Source organism: Hyposmocoma kahamanoa, unplaced genomic scaffold (genome assembly GCF_003589595.1).
Source record: "Hyposmocoma kahamanoa isolate Upper Pololo Valley unplaced genomic scaffold, ASM358959v1 100021, whole genome shotgun sequence".
NCBI lineage: Eukaryota > Metazoa > Arthropoda > Insecta > Lepidoptera > Cosmopterigidae > Hyposmocoma > Hyposmocoma kahamanoa.
In genome coordinates this window covers 305,406-322,296 of record NW_020653200.1, presented here as the reverse complement: position 1 = coordinate 322,296, position 16,891 = coordinate 305,406, and the positions used below count along the sequence as shown (strand labels likewise).

The 16,891-nt window shown below is 36.8% G+C and overlaps 2 protein-coding genes across 5 annotated transcripts; one reads left to right on the top strand and one right to left on the bottom strand.

Annotated features, from left to right (window-relative positions):
* The first annotated feature begins 460 nt into the window (after positions 1–460).
* On the top strand, positions 461–9,228 carry LOC113226873 (PQ-loop repeat-containing protein 3). 4 transcript variants are annotated; one of them, XM_026459673.1, is made up of 6 exons: positions 475–499; positions 585–722; positions 6,144–6,320; positions 6,458–6,683; positions 7,388–7,508; positions 8,662–9,228. In XM_026459673.1, exons 3-6 carry the CDS (start codon positions 6,166–6,168, stop codon positions 8,868–8,870), a joined length of 711 nt encoding a protein of 236 aa, XP_026315458.1. In that variant the 5' UTR covers positions 475–499; positions 585–722; positions 6,144–6,165; the 3' UTR covers positions 8,871–9,228. The 4 variants fall into 4 exon arrangements, with proteins under 4 accessions (XP_026315450.1, XP_026315473.1, XP_026315458.1 ...); XM_026459665.1 differs by having other exon boundaries at positions 461–722; XM_026459688.1 differs by having other exon boundaries at positions 464–722; positions 8,671–9,226.
* Positions 9,229–13,028: 3,800 nt separating this feature from the next.
* Positions 13,029–16,301, bottom strand: LOC113240136. Its single transcript, XM_026477367.1, has one exon. The coding sequence runs from the start codon at positions 16,299–16,301 to the stop codon at positions 13,029–13,031; it is 3,273 nt and encodes a 1,090-aa protein (XP_026333152.1).
* Positions 16,302–16,891: the final 590 nt, after the last annotated feature.

Sequence of the window (16,891 nt, the reverse complement as noted above, 5' to 3'; positions counted from 1 at the left end):
AGACTAAAGCGGAGTGTCGCGCTCTGTATACGATTTTAGTGCCTTACAAGTGCGGACACTTTTTAGCGCGGACCCGACGTCCATATAATTGTAAGTCAATGGAAAAGCAGGAAAAATTTTTCGTGTACTTAAAACAAAAAGCAAAACGCAAAAATGATTTTAGTCGCTGATTCTGATGATTGTTGTAGGTATATATCGAATTCTTAGATTTTGCGATTTTTGTACATAGGAAATGATACTATTTTTCCGGATTTTAATCGCGTATATTTCTTTTTTCAAACGATGCGATGCGATGTAGGTATATCTATTCCTTTCTTATTCCTTTGTGCGTACGTACCAAAATCGTATATTTTTCCATTTTCTTTTCCTTTTTCCAGTTAAATAAGTTTCCCCGATTTGCGGCAGTGGCTCAAACACTAGCCGTGAAGCTTAAGTAAAGTGCCAGAAAGAAAAAGAATGTCATCGATTTTTTTGATCCCCATCAGAGTGTACAATCTAGGTATGATCCCCATGCTGCAAATTTTGTTAGCGTAGTACATAAAATTTTCTGTAATAAAGTCACAGTTATTTGTTGCTATCTATAGGTATTAATTGATAACAATGTGTCGCAAACATAAACCGGTAGTGGTACATCGTTGTGGGGACTCATATTCTCTGAGATCTCAATTGTAATTGGCTGTGATTGCGAGTTTCGCCGTTTCAGCGGTGTTGCTTTTGCTGTGGTAAGTAATCAAACAGCACATAATATTATAGGTGTGACGTTGGCCGACCTTGGTCGCAAATCGAGCTAAGTGGCGGGACAATTGATCGAGTGCGCATGGAAGACCCCTGCCGACTTATTTAATTTAAACGCCGATGTTATTACATTTCGTGAGAGATCTTGTGCGATTACTGGTAGAAGTGATCAGGCGGCAAGAGGATCTACTATACCAAGTTTGTATCGTCAATTACTTACTCTCTTTGCTTATTACTTCTTGATGACTTCGTGTGTGTTGGATGAGTATAGAGGTAGTTCGGGAAACAAATTTGGATAATGGATTTTTCTAAATTGTTTCTTGTTTGATTGTTCTGGGTAGTGCTCTGCCGTCAGCTAACTAAAATTCGGCTAAGTGACAAAATATTTTTTGAGACATTAAAAAACAAAACCCAGTTTTAGAATATTGAAATTGTTTAATGACATTTCCGCTATGCATCGTTAGGGTAAGTTCAGATAAGTCAAAAACGTTAACTAATTTTCATTGACTTACTGATAAATGGACGACGGGTCTAATACAAAAACCATGAAAAAAATGTCCCAAGTCAACCTATTTAAACATAGTGACATGTAAAGGAATATGAAAAAGCTTTTAAATTGTAACATCGCAGTGCTGTCTAATTTTGCTTGCTTTGCTGTCAGTCAAACAAACGAAGACTAAAGCGTGAATGACGCTCTGTATACGATTTTAACGCCCTATAAGTTCGGACACTTTTTAGCGCGGACCCGACGTCCATATAATTGTAAGTCAATGCTAATTTTACTGTTTTTGAAAGAGAATTTTGTGCTCTATTTTTTGCAATTTAAAATGGTTATTTGTCACTTAGCCAGTTTTAGTTAGTGGACGGCAGTGCTCCGGAATGGATTTCGTTGCTCTGGTACTTATAGTACAGGGAAATACCTAGTTTGAGACCAAATGTGGTTGTCTGGCAAAAATTTTGTACAATTTAATTTATCTATATTTCTTAACTAAATGCTTTTACACAAATTTATATGGCAAGTCTGTCGAATTAAGGTTGAGTTACAGTAATTAGCAATGTGCAGGCAAGCAAGAAAGGCGGATTGTCTCGGTGGTAAAGAATCTTGTAATTTTATTGCTAAGATGAAGTGTGATGATATCCTATAATCGTGGAGAGTCAGTACTATAACCAATAAGTCACATTATGCATTGTTCTTCTTTTTTAATGCAGAACAGTAGTTTATGTACGTTTCTGTGCGTAATTTATCCAATCTAAACAGCAACTGCTAAATCGTTCAAAATACATTTTAAATGCACTGATCTGACAAATGTGACAAATTCAAAGAGACTTGACAAAATTAAAAATAATTGGTTTTATCAGTTATTGTACTGAAGCTCCTCTATGGGTACAATTTGTTTTTGTTGAAATTAGTCTTTTGTTTTAATCTATTTTTTTATTGAGGCTTTAGCCACCTTGGGAGACTATGTCTACGACTATGTCTACTATGGGAGGTATACTGGATTCCCTACTCAAGAGACATGTTCAAAAACTTGTACAAGTGTAGAGCGCCAAGACATACAGGCTCTCTGAGCCGACAATTAATTTGTCCATTGCATAAACATACGTCCTCAAACATTGTACCTCTCGGAGATACGTTATGGTCACATTCCGCCAATACATGATACAGATCCTCTATTATATTGCAAGTATTGCACAATGAGGTTGGTTTAAAACCCATCATATGAAAGAATTCATTGGTTGGAATGTGACCAGAACGCAGTCTAAAAACCGATACAAGATATTTCCTTGATAGATTCATACCAGGGTACTGTAATGAGGGTTGACTCAGATGCGTAGCGAGAGGTACTTTTATGAATATAAACTGGAATAATCTTTAAAATATACTTTATTTCACTTTTTTACATGTTACTCATTTTGGGTTACAAATCAATAATGTCAAGATGCTCCATTCTTTTCTCTTAGTTCCTTTTCAAAGCATTCTAATTATGAATCTATTCACTCAGCCAGTGATTCTACTCATAGAGTAGAGCCTAGACTACAGTACCCACTGTGGATTACTCTGAATGGTTCTGTACCATATTCCAAGGCCTTTATCCACCGGCTGTTTGCCGAAATGATATTCCAATTTTTCTAGGGAAATTAATAATTAAAAGAGCGAATTGTTAATTACTGCTAGTGCTTTATTTTAAGTGCTGGTTTGAATAAGGTTGAAAATCCCACTTTCTTCTTGCAACTTCATAAATAGCTATCATTAATGTGATACTTTTAGCTCTGCAGTTCAATGATAGGTTTGACATCTTCGATCTTGTGGTCTGTTGGAGGATTTTTTATACCCTTTCTGCCATTTGAATTAGTGTACATGCATAAGGTGCACCTATTATATGTAACCATTTCAAATAACAACCCTTATTATATTTTGTGCACTAGTGATGAAAAAATGATTAAATCAATTGGGCTCGAAACAGGCCTAGAAAAATATTTATGAATGTAAAGTTTATAAAAATATGAACAACTTACTCCCTAACTTAATTTAAACAAAACCAAATTATATGATACTACCAATTATAGGATATCGCACATGTAGTTTAGTTTTTAATCTTTTAGTGATATACTTTACCACCAAGACCATTTGCCTTTTTCGCTTGCATCAGCAATTGCTAATAACCTTAACTCAATCTCAATTGGATTGACTTGCCATATAAATATTGTTGTCTTTTAGTCGGAGTGCAAAGAAGGTTAGCTAATAAGTATTATTATAATATGGTAAGGGAACTCAAGAAAAGGCTGCTTGTCACATTGGAAAAAACAAATTAGAGTTTTTGTAGGGGAAATTGGATATCGCGTGGCGTCGATAATCTAGTCGAATGTAGCATATTATGATATTTCGACACAAACAATTAACACTATTCTAACTTAAAAATTGCAACTTTTCAATAAATTTGCAATTTGATTTTGACACAAATAATTAATTTTTTTTACCACAAGGTATTTAGCATAGTTATAAAATATATCTTATTACTTTTTATAAAAAGTATTTGTGTATTTGTAAGTCACACCATACATAGCAGAACATAAAAAATGAGATTGTAATGTTAATATTGAAATAAGTAAGAATTTGATTAACACCTTTTAACATCTTCTTAGTACAGGGTCAAGAGCATGTGAAGCTTGACACTGAAGTTGTAACTCTAACTCTAATCCGCTTACGATAAGAACGGTTCAAAGTACAAAGTGTCAAGCTTGACGTGCTCTTGAAAGTATATAGCCTTACTCAACCTGTATTGAAAAGTATAAAATGAAACCAATTATTTTAATTTTTGTGACAAGAACAAAACAACTGAACTTGTGCGTGCGTGCTTGTGTGTCAATGTGTGTGTGTGTGTGATTTAGAGAGAAAAATAATGTGTCTGTATGTGTATAATTGTACAAATTATTATAAACTGACATATGAACTTACTTTAATAAAATTTTATTTTTATTTCAATATGTATAGCTTTGAATTTAAATTTAAACCATTACTACTGTGATGAGTATTAATCTAGATACATAATATAAATAATAATCGATATGTTCAAAATAAGTAAGTAAATATAGGACTATTCACTGGTATACCTCAAGCGAGCTAATGATTCCTTTTTTAAATATCGCCTTAGATTGATAAAAAACGTGTTCACTAAAACGTGAATTATACAGTTTGGCAAGACGAGTCAGCGGACTGTTCATAGCGTAGTTTGTCGAGCACGGAGGTAAATAAAATAAGGGCGTGAGACGTGTACGACGCACCGGCGTGCGGTAGGTGATACCAGCCACAAGCTCCGCACAATCAATATGACCATTCACAATGTCATGCAACAAACACATATCTAGCAATTTACGCCTATCTACAAGGCTGAGAATATTATGATTTCGGCACGCTTCTTGATACGAATCAAACGACTTACGAGATGGATAAGTGAGATGCTTAACAGAAATTTTTTGCGCTTTTTCTAAACGATTAGTATAAATCGCATATTGCGGTGACCAGATCGAACTCGCGTATTCCAAAATACTGCGAACATTTGCAAAATAAACGGACTTTAAAGTAAACATATTTTTAAATGGTTTGCACGAGCGTAGAACCAAACCTAGATTTTTAAAAGCTTTAGCAGCTATGGAGTAAACATGATTAGATAGTACCATTTTATGGTCTAGAAGTACCCCTAAGTCACGAACTGCCGAAGAGTTGTTGATTAGCACACCGTTAAAGTTATATGAGCAGATAATAGGCTTCAGCTTCCGGGTAAAACGTACGCATTGACACTTTTTAATTGTTTATTTTATTCATTCTGTAATAATAGTATAAGTTGTCTAAGTCTTTTTGGATTTTTGCACAGTCGCTGTAAGCTTTTACTACACAAAAATTTTTTTTGTCGTCAGCGCATAATAAATGTTAGAATAATTAATATAACTAACAATGTCATATATGTCCGCATTGTAGAACAGTGGCCCCAGGTGAGAACCTTGAGGCACCCCACTAGGTATTGTCACGACGTCCGATCTGTAACCGCCTTCGAGCGATTGCTTAAATATGATTCCGTCCATCTAAGCAATTCCCCTTTATTCCAAGAGTTTGGAGCTTATTGAGGAGGATGATGTGATCTACGCGATCGAAAGCCTTCTCAAAATCAGTGTAGATCACCAGTGATGATGACCAAATGACCTCTTTTCCAAACTGATGGAAACACATCACATCGGAGAGAACTATTGAATATAATACAAATTGGGTGTGTTAGTACTTTAACACAATTCATCCAAAAATTGGAGGGATTCCATCCTATCCGGGGCCTTTTGAAACGTCTAATTTTTACTATTTTTTGGGTATTTAACTAGTGTTTGGCTGAAATGTGCCAGTGTGTGTAAACTCCTACAATAAGATGAATGAATATTTTCTGTTCATACTAGCTCTTTTGATACAATGCAATTAACTAGGTTTTTATCAGCGTTACACTGGTATCAGAATGTATTGTTAGCTTATCATGTTATCTTAACAGAAATTGTATATTAAATATGACTGTGATAAGGTACAAGGAGAAGTATTAGTTTACCATATTGTGTCAATTAAGTGCGCTTTGTGATACCTACCTACACCAATCACAATTGTTGCAGATGTTAGATACTCACGTACATTAAGTATATGCTCTGCTGCATGGCTGTGTACCTGGAAACCTTGTCCAAAGTTCTGGATAAAATGTGGAATCCTATATTTCCGAAACCCATAAAAAGCTAAGGTTTTTATTGCAACGGAAGGCAATTGAAAAGTGCACCTTGAATTGATTTCATCGTGTATATACATTGACTTACAATGACTGTATATATTTTTGTTTATTCAGATAAATTTAATGCTTGGACCATTGCATATTTTATTTCAGAGACTGCCGTGATTTCATCAACATGGACAATACATTAACGGTACATATAGCTAATGGTGTTAGCACCTTCACCATTCTATCTTGTCTATTCCTTAAGGTGCCCCAAATCATGAATATCAAGGCCAAGCACTCGACTGAAGGAATATATATTGAAGCTATGTTGATGGAAATTGTTGGGTATGTAATTTATTGTAATATGTTGGAGTATAATTAGTATATCATGTGATCAGATCAGATCAGATCTTCAACATTATTCTAAACTAAATTTAGACTCTGGTCATTCGAAAATAAAATATACAAATATCTCATTCCAGATTCACCATAATGACACTCTACAATTATACAAACCATTATGGTGTTTTGACGTACCTTGAGTACCCTATCATCCTGTTCCAAATATTTGTGATGCTGTACTATACTCTCCTGTACAAGCGTATGATAAACTTGTACATTGTCCCGCTGGCTGCAATGCTCTATGTGGCCATCGTCCTTAGTTTCATTATGGAAGTTCTGCCAAGCGAAATCTTATCATATCTGGTGGTAAGTGTTTTCAAATCATGTAATAAAAACACACACACACACACACGAACGCACGCAGGCGTGCACGCAATCTCGCACGCGCGCACGCTCGCACGCACGCATGCACGCACACTCACACACACTGACACTCACACACACACTCACACCCACACACACGCACACTCACACAAACACTCTCTCTCTCTCTCTCTCTCACACACACACACACACACACACACACTCATGCAAACTCACGCACGCACACTCACGCTCACACACTCACACACTCGCTCACAACCGCTCACACAGACTCTCACACACTCACAAAAACGATCTCAAAATTTCGTGGAATTACTTTATTGAAATAAAGTACCGTAAGTAAAATAAGTTACCGGAAAGTGCGCGAAACTGAATCCAAATTATCTCTTCGTTTTGCTGCCCTTACAGGTGGAATATTTTCAAATTTAAATGGGGCCAATACTGAGATCTTTCCTACAAAAAAAGAATCATCAAAATCGGTTCATCAATTCTGGAGTAATCGCGTAACATACACATACAAAAAAAAACACAATCGGTTAGAAACAATTAATATACGTACGTTTTAACAACGAATTTGTTATAACTAAGCGCGTAGTAAATGTCGAAGTACTGGTTACTTTAATACAGTTCTCCAATTTACCCTAAAATGCAATGGGCGTAATCTATGGTATTCTCTCATATCACAGCCCCTGTGCACCCCGCTAAGTGGCTTCGCTAAAGTAACTTACATCTACGGCATTGTGAAGATTGCCAACGCCGACAACGTCTCGCTTGCTACATGGGTCATTTCTATAGCTACCAATCTCTGTAAGTATTCTTTATTTTTTTTTTATTTATGAAGCTCACTTAGCTTATAGAAGTTAATTAATGCGGTATCACCAGTATTCTAAAAACCATAAAATAAGAAGTAAGTACAAAAAATAATAGACTGACAAACAATAAATGGCCGCATTCATACAGAAAATCTATTTTGATAATCTGGCTTTTAACAGAATCAACGAATTTATAGATTGTAATGTAAATGACCTATCATTTACATTGCACTCTATAAATTTTAAAAAAAATGTAAAAGAATGTTCATTTTTTTAAAAACAAATCACTATGATAAGCACTCTGTATTTCTTATAATTTGATTTGTATTGTAACTATAAGCAGTGTGCGGTTGTCTTGGTGAAAAATCATCTCCTCAATGCGCACGGCCAGGGAACAGGAATTGCCTGTCTTTGGGCAAAGGATTTTCGTGGTTAGCGCGATCAATGGACGATGTAAACCATAGGGTACCAAACTTTTTAAAGATAAAAAAATTTCAACGGCCGTCACGACAAAAAATAATTGAAAACATGTATTTTTATATTAACACAACAAATCATAAGGAGAAAAAATTGTATACATAGTGTATACAATTTTTAGTAGTAGTATTGTATATATAGTGATTTTTTTTTATAAAATCAAGTGACAAGACATACAAGTCGTACGCCTGATGGTAAACTACACGCCTGTCCATGACAGTTGCATGTCACTCAGAGCTTTAAATCGCAGAGATCTGAGGGGCACTGTCCCTGCGTCAGTCACCCTGAGACGTAAGTTGACATTTCACCAGCACCCGTACCCTTCAAAACCGGAACACAGTAATGGTGACCTTACTGTTTGGCGGCACAAGTAAGTAGGCGGTACTTCCCTGGACAAACTATTTCACAACGAGCTCTACTGCTACTAAAATTACTTGAATTATATAGACAATTCAAGTTTTTTTTTCAAATGCGGTAGCATCAGCACCCCCTGGACAGCATCAACGCCCAATTCCTCCGAGCCCCCTACCGCCCTAGGACTTTTCAGCGTCCACTGGTAGGGCGGCGGGAAACTACGATGTCGGCTCCCGATTTTTCACGAACACAATTTTCTTCCTGTCAATTTGTTCAAGTACGAATCGGGAGGTAATAAAAAGATATTATTATTACATATCTTGCAGGCCGTCTCTTCACTGTGTACGTGGACAGCTCCGACATCCGCTTAATGTTCAACTTCTTCGTATCGGCCATTCTCAGCTTCGGGGTGCTCTTCACGGCAATGTATTACCAGCAGTTCGCGGCCTGTGATGAGGAATGCATGCTACGTCGCAGGAGATCATCAATCAAACAAAGGGAGCGTAAGGCCCAGCACGAAGACTAAAGCAATCACCCTACTACCAAAGTCGATTGGACCATGTTTCTCAAACTTACCTCTGACACCATCTTACTTAAAGGGTAACCCTTAAACAGACAAAGTTGCTCCTTGTCAATTCTACCACCAAGTACATACATATATGGTATTGGTATAAGTAGAATGTTGGCCTGTCACAAAATCACCTAAATCATCAGGATGATTGTTTAAAAACAATTGTATACAGGCCCATGTTCTCACGTGATTATATTAATAATAAAATGTTCGGTGTCTATTCTACAATAAAATTTACAATTACAATTTAAATTCAACGTTTTAACTTTTTCATATTCCTTTACATGTCACTACGTTTAAATAGGTTGACTTGGGACATTTTTTTCGTGGTTTTTGTATTAGACCCGTCGTCTATTTATTTGTAAGTCAATGATGCTTCCATTTTAATTTGTGATTGCTTTTATCACTTTCTACTAGATAATGAACTCTGTTTTCAAAAATGAAAAATCTGAGAAATCTCCAGTGAGATTACTTTTTTAAAATTGTTTTAGTTTAATCGGGAATTACTAAAGTCCTCAATCGAATGACTGAATCGCACGAACTGACTACAAAGCTTATACTCAACTAAATACTGATTTTAAGGAACCATTTTGTGGTTTAAATTCCAAACTCCAAATGAGGTTACTTTTTTGACATTGGTTTAGTTTAATCGGGAGATACTAAAGTTCTCAATCGAACGACTGAATCGCACGAGCTGACTACAAAGCTTGTATAAGCTTTGTAGTCAGCTCGTGCGATACTCGACTAAATACTGATTTTAAGGAACTATTTTGCAGTTTAAATTCCAGACCCCAGATGAGGTTACTTTTTGACATTGTTTTAGTTTAATCGGGAGATACTAAAGTCCTGAGTCTAACGACTGAATCGCACGAGCTAACTAAAAAGCTTATACTCAACTAAATACTGATTTTTAAGGAACCATTTTGCAGTTTAAATTCCAGACTGAGAATTTACTTTTTATTGTATTAGAAACATTCGACTGGCCTTTAAAAAACTAATTTACAAAAATATAGAAAACAAATCTGATTATAGAAAGTAAGAGGCTTTCTTCACTAGGCCCGGCTGGTCAATTCGGTCACAAGAAACGAACCCAGTTCAAGAAAACACAAACCCTCCACATCCGATATCAGCTAGCCATAAATATTGCCCTTCTTATAACTAACGTAATCAAGAATTTTAGCCAAATAGATTTATTAAAATATATGAGATCAGCGAAACAAGATCTGCAACCCCTCTAATCGATTTTTAAATACTTTAATTAGGTTCAGTTTAATTGTTAAATACGCTGTATTGTAATTGACATTTTTTTAGGTGGCGAAAAAATTAGGTGCCAATATCTCGAAACTTCGAGAGTTAGTGAAATGCAAATGCGTTAGTTACAAAGAGGGCAGCGTAGCAGACCGGTGTTGAAGGTCATAACATAAGTAAACAGTGATTTATTCATATATCGTCGTCGTCGTCGTATTTTTAGATAGGGTGAAAGCGCCGTTTTGAAAAATTTTTCAGCGGACCATATTTTAGGTTTTAACGACAATTTTAAAATTGTATTAAACGTCACAAACAAGGATTTACAAGGATAACATTAAAGGACATTAAACAAGAAGCGCTGTTGTCATAAGTACCATTCCCATTGAGAATATCGTTTATATATAAAATAGGTCACAATTATTACATAGTAAATAGTTTGTAAGTATTGTACTACAACATGTAACAGAATAAAGATTAACTTGCAAAGCAGAGACTGCGGAATATTATAATATTATGTTGTGCAAGTGATCCTAACTATTCAGAGTTAAATAATCTTTATTTCATAGGTTAAGTAATTAACACATATTGATTAAACTCTACTGCTCATTCGCACAGGCAGATTACCGTGAGAAGAATGAGCAAGGGACTTCAGGGGCTTCTCGTAATTAAACATTGGTTTGTTTGAAGCAATCCGCAAGAGCTAAATGGGCCACTGTAGTTTCAAAACCTGAATGGCAATTTTTAATATGAACCGAAATCTTGTTATAGAAGCTAAATATATTGCCCTTAATATAGTTTGTGACTTTAAGATGACTGTCAAGAACAGCCCTTTATTTTTTATAATAATGTTATGTCTGTAACTATGTTTCATAAAAAATTTGTAATCTTAACATAAATTACATAGCTCAAAAAGCGGCTCAGCCATCGTCCTTAACTTTAAGAAAATTTCCATATGATCCAGCTAAGCAGGCCGATTGATTTCATGCAGGTTGATTTTTTTTTATAACAAAGTCACAAAATCATTGAAAAAATTAACATCGTTAAAAAAGCTTTTTCATGTAGAGTCAATAAAGAGCTGTACATTTTGCACATTTTTTTTTTAAATAGATAATATGCATCCGCTGATGTGTAAAAAAAACCTGCATCAACAACCCAGGTTTCGACGTCTGAATTTTGCAGCTATATCAAAATGTGTGTTTCTATTAGAGACAATCGCGTAAGTGTTTTGATGATCGACTATTTTCTATCACATGTTGTACAGTCAATATTTATATCAATATCCATTAGTAGTAAGCATTATTGTTTGATATTAATTTTAAATTATTTTTATTTATTATTTAAGCAAACGTCTGTTGTAACGAATTAGTTTTAGGATTGATTGACATGAGAAATTTGTTGGTGATTTTATTATTTTGATCGTACGGGTCAAGAGCACATCAAGCTTTACACTCAAGACTTAAACCCATCTCTATGCCGCTTTCGATAAGAACGGTCCAAAGTTCAAAGTGTCAACCTTGATGTGCTCTTACTATTTTTGTTTAGAAAATTTACAATTCGATGTTATTAGTTCCTTCACCTTCCGAAGACCCAGCAAACTACATTGGGAAAAAGCCCAATGCCCGATGTACTAATATAATGTACTTTCATGTTTCTGGCTCTAGCAAGTATACTCGTATTTTTCTAGATACCCTATGGTGATATGGAATATATAGCGCTAAGTTTGAATGGAATGAAAACATTATAATGAAAACGTCTTTCATTATAATGCACACTGGGCGTTTGCGTGATCATAGGAAAGATATATATGTTGTCAGGCTTTGAATCACTTTACATATTATGTACATTTTGATGTTATAGAAGCTCATAATTTCTAGTCAGATTTTTTTTTTGTCAATCAGAATTTGTGTAAGTGTATAAGGAAGTAATTAATTTGAACATCGTGGTGTTGTCACAACAAGAATGTCGTGTTTTGCACTAGTAGTTGCAAACTACAAGGTAGATTCGTTGTGTTATGTCCCGTCTGTCGACGTCATTATGCGAGTGGATCAGGAAGGGAAGGCGAATACGTTATAGGGATATGTAGAGATATGAACTCAAGTGACTGAATAATAATAGGTAGTGAAAGTTCGACGTCGACACGCGGCATACTAATTTAAAATGTAGCAGTTAAGGATTTCAATTCATTAATAAAATTAATGCATGGTATTTATTCAACAGTATAAGTTATTAAGGTCGATATTTATAGACGATAAAAAGACATTTTAGGCATTTTAAGATTGTGGGTTTCTCTAAATATTTTAAAATAATTAATTACAATTGTATTACTTATTAAAAGAGATTTGATTGAATAGGCAGAATACGTTACCTAATCTCCAAGTATATTACACTAGAGTGGATAATAACTCTCTAAAAAATCCGAATTATTGTATTTTTTATATATTTTTCATGTGTGATTTTTGATATTTTGATGTGATGCAATGAGTAGTTTACTACGGAAGTGTACTGATTACAAAAGTTTTGTAATTTTAAGTAAATATAGAATTATTTTCGTTTGTTTTTTTTTTATAATTAATCATTCCGGGAGTTTAGGAGGTATTATCCACTATATGTGTATTGTATATCTCTGTCATTACATACTAGTTATAAATTGATTACCGATTAAAGTGCCATATTATGTGCATTATTCTGATACGTCTTATTACAATAACGTTTACATTTTAATACGTGTATTCAATAATCCGAAGCAGTAAAATTACTGTAGTTTTTTGGTGCAATAAATGGAGAATCGCTTCAATCAGTCTTTTATTTCTGTAGCTGCACAAAGTACATAATTTTTAAATAAAATTAAGTTATATTTACATTCATTTAAAGGTCATCGTATTTGAGCTGTTGGAATTTCTCAAGAATCTTGTGTGCCGGCGAATGTTGTACAAAAGTGGAAGATTTGATTGTGGGTAAGTTGGACCTGAGCAAGCGCGGGCTGTCCAATTGCCGGGGGGACTTGTACCTCCTGGATACCAACTTCTCGCGCGAGGAGCGTTTAGCCAGCAGAAGTTGTGAGCAAAGTACTCTCGGAGAAATCTCAAACTCCGACGACGACAACTCAAAATTAGTCCTTGCGCTTGTTATTTTAGAACCGTGTCGCGGCGAACTCATGTACGACGGGTCACGCCTATATGCAGCGTGAGAGGTCTCTGCAAAGGAGGTATCAAGCAGCGAAGGTATACTATCCGGCTCACTTTGAGTCGACATTGTATTTTTTAACTGTGCCTCTCTATCCGTCTCCGTTTGCATCATGCCCTGCGGCTCCTGGGCACCAAAATTAAATTTGGAGGCCAAGAGCCTGCCTCTCCTCCGCGCTCTTTCTTTTGCCACCATTGCAGCACTTTTTGAGCCTATCAAATGAATATGGCTATCTATGAAAGCGCAAACTGCGTCAGCTTCTTCTTCCGGAGACAAATGAACATCGCGAAAAAAACCATATCCTTTACGTAAGTCGTTAATTACTTCAAATATAAGCCACGACAGAGTGCCCAGTGCCAGCGCTATTGTTGTGACCATCGCTATAGCAGTTATAGTATCGGGACTAGTAAAATTGTATTTAACTTTTCCGAGCACTCCATAAGTTACAATGTTACGTGTGCGTTTGTAGCTGTGCGCGCGACACGTATAGAAACCTCTCAGGTTGTTACCTGCGGATGCAATCAATCTTAGCACTTTACCGCCGTCCACTATGTGTACAGTTTTATTTCGGAGGACTCCCATTACGCCTGTGTCGAGAAAAAGCCAACGTGCTGTATGTGGAGATCGAGTAGATCTAGCGTGAAGACAAGTAAGATTCAATAGATTCGATTTGCCCCAAAATATTTCGTGATAAGAACCAGACACGCTGGCGGTCTTTGACGACAATTGTAACTTGTCTTCTTTACAACTTTCAACGCTAGCAGCTTGAAGATCTTGCATCGCACCATTTATGCTTATTGATGCAATGGTTCCATGAAAATTATTGTAATCATCATCTATTAATTGTTCTACTTCTTTTGGTACTCCACCAATAAAGAATTCATCGCGGCATATTGATACCGACATTGGTTTGTGTTCGATTTTATCTAGTTTGGGCAAAGTTGTGTTGGACAGATTTTCAGTTTTGACACGATGGCTGTTATTCGATAAGTGTTTTCGGCGTTTTCTAGGATTCTCTTCATCAAAGACGATGTGTAGGCGTTCGTCAGAGTTAATAGACGCCTCAATCGTGTTACTGTTTCGTCTTAATCTCAGGGTCACATCGAGCCACTGATTTGATGGGCACTCTGTCGAGCTGATACTTTCTGACCTGTAGTCAGGTAACGTTACTTTTAACTTTAATCTCTGGTTTTGCAAAGCTATATGCAGCCAACTATCATCGAGATTATTCCAGAGAAATAGTAATGCCCCTGTATCTCTTTTTGATTTAAATGTGATTTCTAGTAGCCAATCGTCTCCTTCGTCGAAGCAAGGCATTCTTAGATATTGATCATTCTGTAGTTCTATGAAGCCTTCCTCTAATCCCGCCATTTCGTAAGCTATATTTGAGGCAGAACTGGGATAAAAATCGTGCACTGTCCTTTGACGCCGTTCCATAAATAAATACAATGGAATGAAGTTTAAAACAATTTCTTGTAGTTGACCGTATAGTTTTTCACCAACAAAAATGTTAACTTTTTCATCAGGCAACTGTGGATCGCAAGAGAATATGGCTTTGATTGGCACTGCAGCATCATTTAGTCTCAGGCTCGCCGCCTCACTGGTTACTGTAATCAAACATGTATGCCAAGTGGCGGGTTCGACCATGGAAGGTGAACAAATACGCGGCAGAGTACAGCTTTTTGATGTACCGCTTGCGTCCAAGCAAACATGCCACTTCTGTAAGCTCAGCCGGACCTGAGGATTGTGAATTGAACCTCGTCGCACCAAAGTACCACGCGGTGATAGGGGCATGAAGCGTACGTAAAAATGGAATAGCACCGACCGCTTGTTATGGAAATTGTATTCCAAGTAAGATTCTCCGTTCAGAATTGTTACTTTATGCGAATAAACTTCACATGGAATTAAATAACAAGAAGTAACTTCAGTTTTAGGCCCAGGGCAAGGTAATCCTTCTCCAGCCGGAGCGGGCCTAGTGCAAGAGCGTGTACGAGTTCTTCGCCCTGCGCCACAAGTCTGCGAACACGGGACCCATTGACTCCAACCTGACCATCCACCGTCCATTAAACATTTTTCATTTTCGCACACTTTAAACTGATCATGCTGTCCAACACAGTGGGTTCCCCAATTACCCAAAACACGTGACTCAAATTTATCGCGACAAATTCTTTGGCGTCGCCTGACACCAGCACCACATTTTACGGAGCACACACTCCATTCACTCCAATCACTCCACTGTCCATTGTCGTTTCCAATATCCTCCAGGTCTACGGCGCAATGGTCTCCTTTGCATTCCTCTGCGTCCAACGGGGTGCCTCTACATAACAGGTGTGCATGCGATGGTTTGGGCGTGTCACAGTAACGCAACCTCCAACGGACACCATTTCCACAACGCGCTCCGCATGGAGACCATTCGCCCCAAGAGCTCCACTCTCCAATCACAGGGCAGCCAACATTGTGCTTTATGCATTGCAGAGCATTCCAAATCGTCTCAGGACTCACTTGCCACGCATTGTCTTTGCAAAGAACGCTTTCCACTGTTTCGTAAGGACACTCCATTTGCAAACAGCGCTCCATGAGGGCTGGGACAGCTTCTAGTTCTTTGAAGGCTTCGATACGCAGATCATCGCCTTCAATTATTTTGCGGAAATCTTGAACTGTGCAGTTTGATACATAGCATTGCTGTATTTCTTCTTCGTGTCCATCACAGGGGAGGCCCTCCTCTGAGGGTATAGGGTTGATACAGCGGCGAGTTCTGCGGCGGTGGCCTACGCTGTCGCAAGAGCAGCGGCAAGGACTCCACGGTTCCCAAGCGGCCCAGCCGCCGTCCACTGGGCAATCGGGGTCCGCTATCACCCCTAACTCGCACTCCAACCGCCAAGCCGCTTGTTCGCGCTTATCGTTGGGCTTCGAGCTTCTAAAAAAAGTTGCTAACGCCAACGCAAGGACACACATTATTATTTGAGACAATAGTTGAATTTTATGAAACCAAGAATCTATTGAAGAAAAATTCCACATCGCAGTACCAAACACCGATTGTACAGAAAGTAGGACACAAAGGCGCAGAAGTTTCCAAGAAACTGTAATGAAGCATTGAATTCTCACTTTTTAAGTACGAAAGACGATTATTGACTATGACCAAAACCATAGTGTGTAAACTAGCAAGTCTTGTTATGGCAAGAAGCCTTTATTGTGTTTTATTCCTACTGTAAAGATTAGGTTTCCATAGTAACCAACGAGTAGAGTAATACAGGTGAAATAGTAACTTGTGTTGTCACTGAATATAAAACATAGAATACATTCATCATACATTGTTTTGTTTTAACCGTGTTGTGATTATTCTTTATTTATTTATTACCTCCTAATCGATCCTAATATATTGTAAGAGAACGGTAGAACGTTGTTAAATTCATTTTAGAATAAATCGTTTTTAAAATTTAACACTATTAAAAATTTAACACAAATATTATCTTCAACAAATATTTCCTAAATCCTTTTTAAATATTAGGGGTTAAAGTATGAAATTGCCGTTTTATTGCAATAGG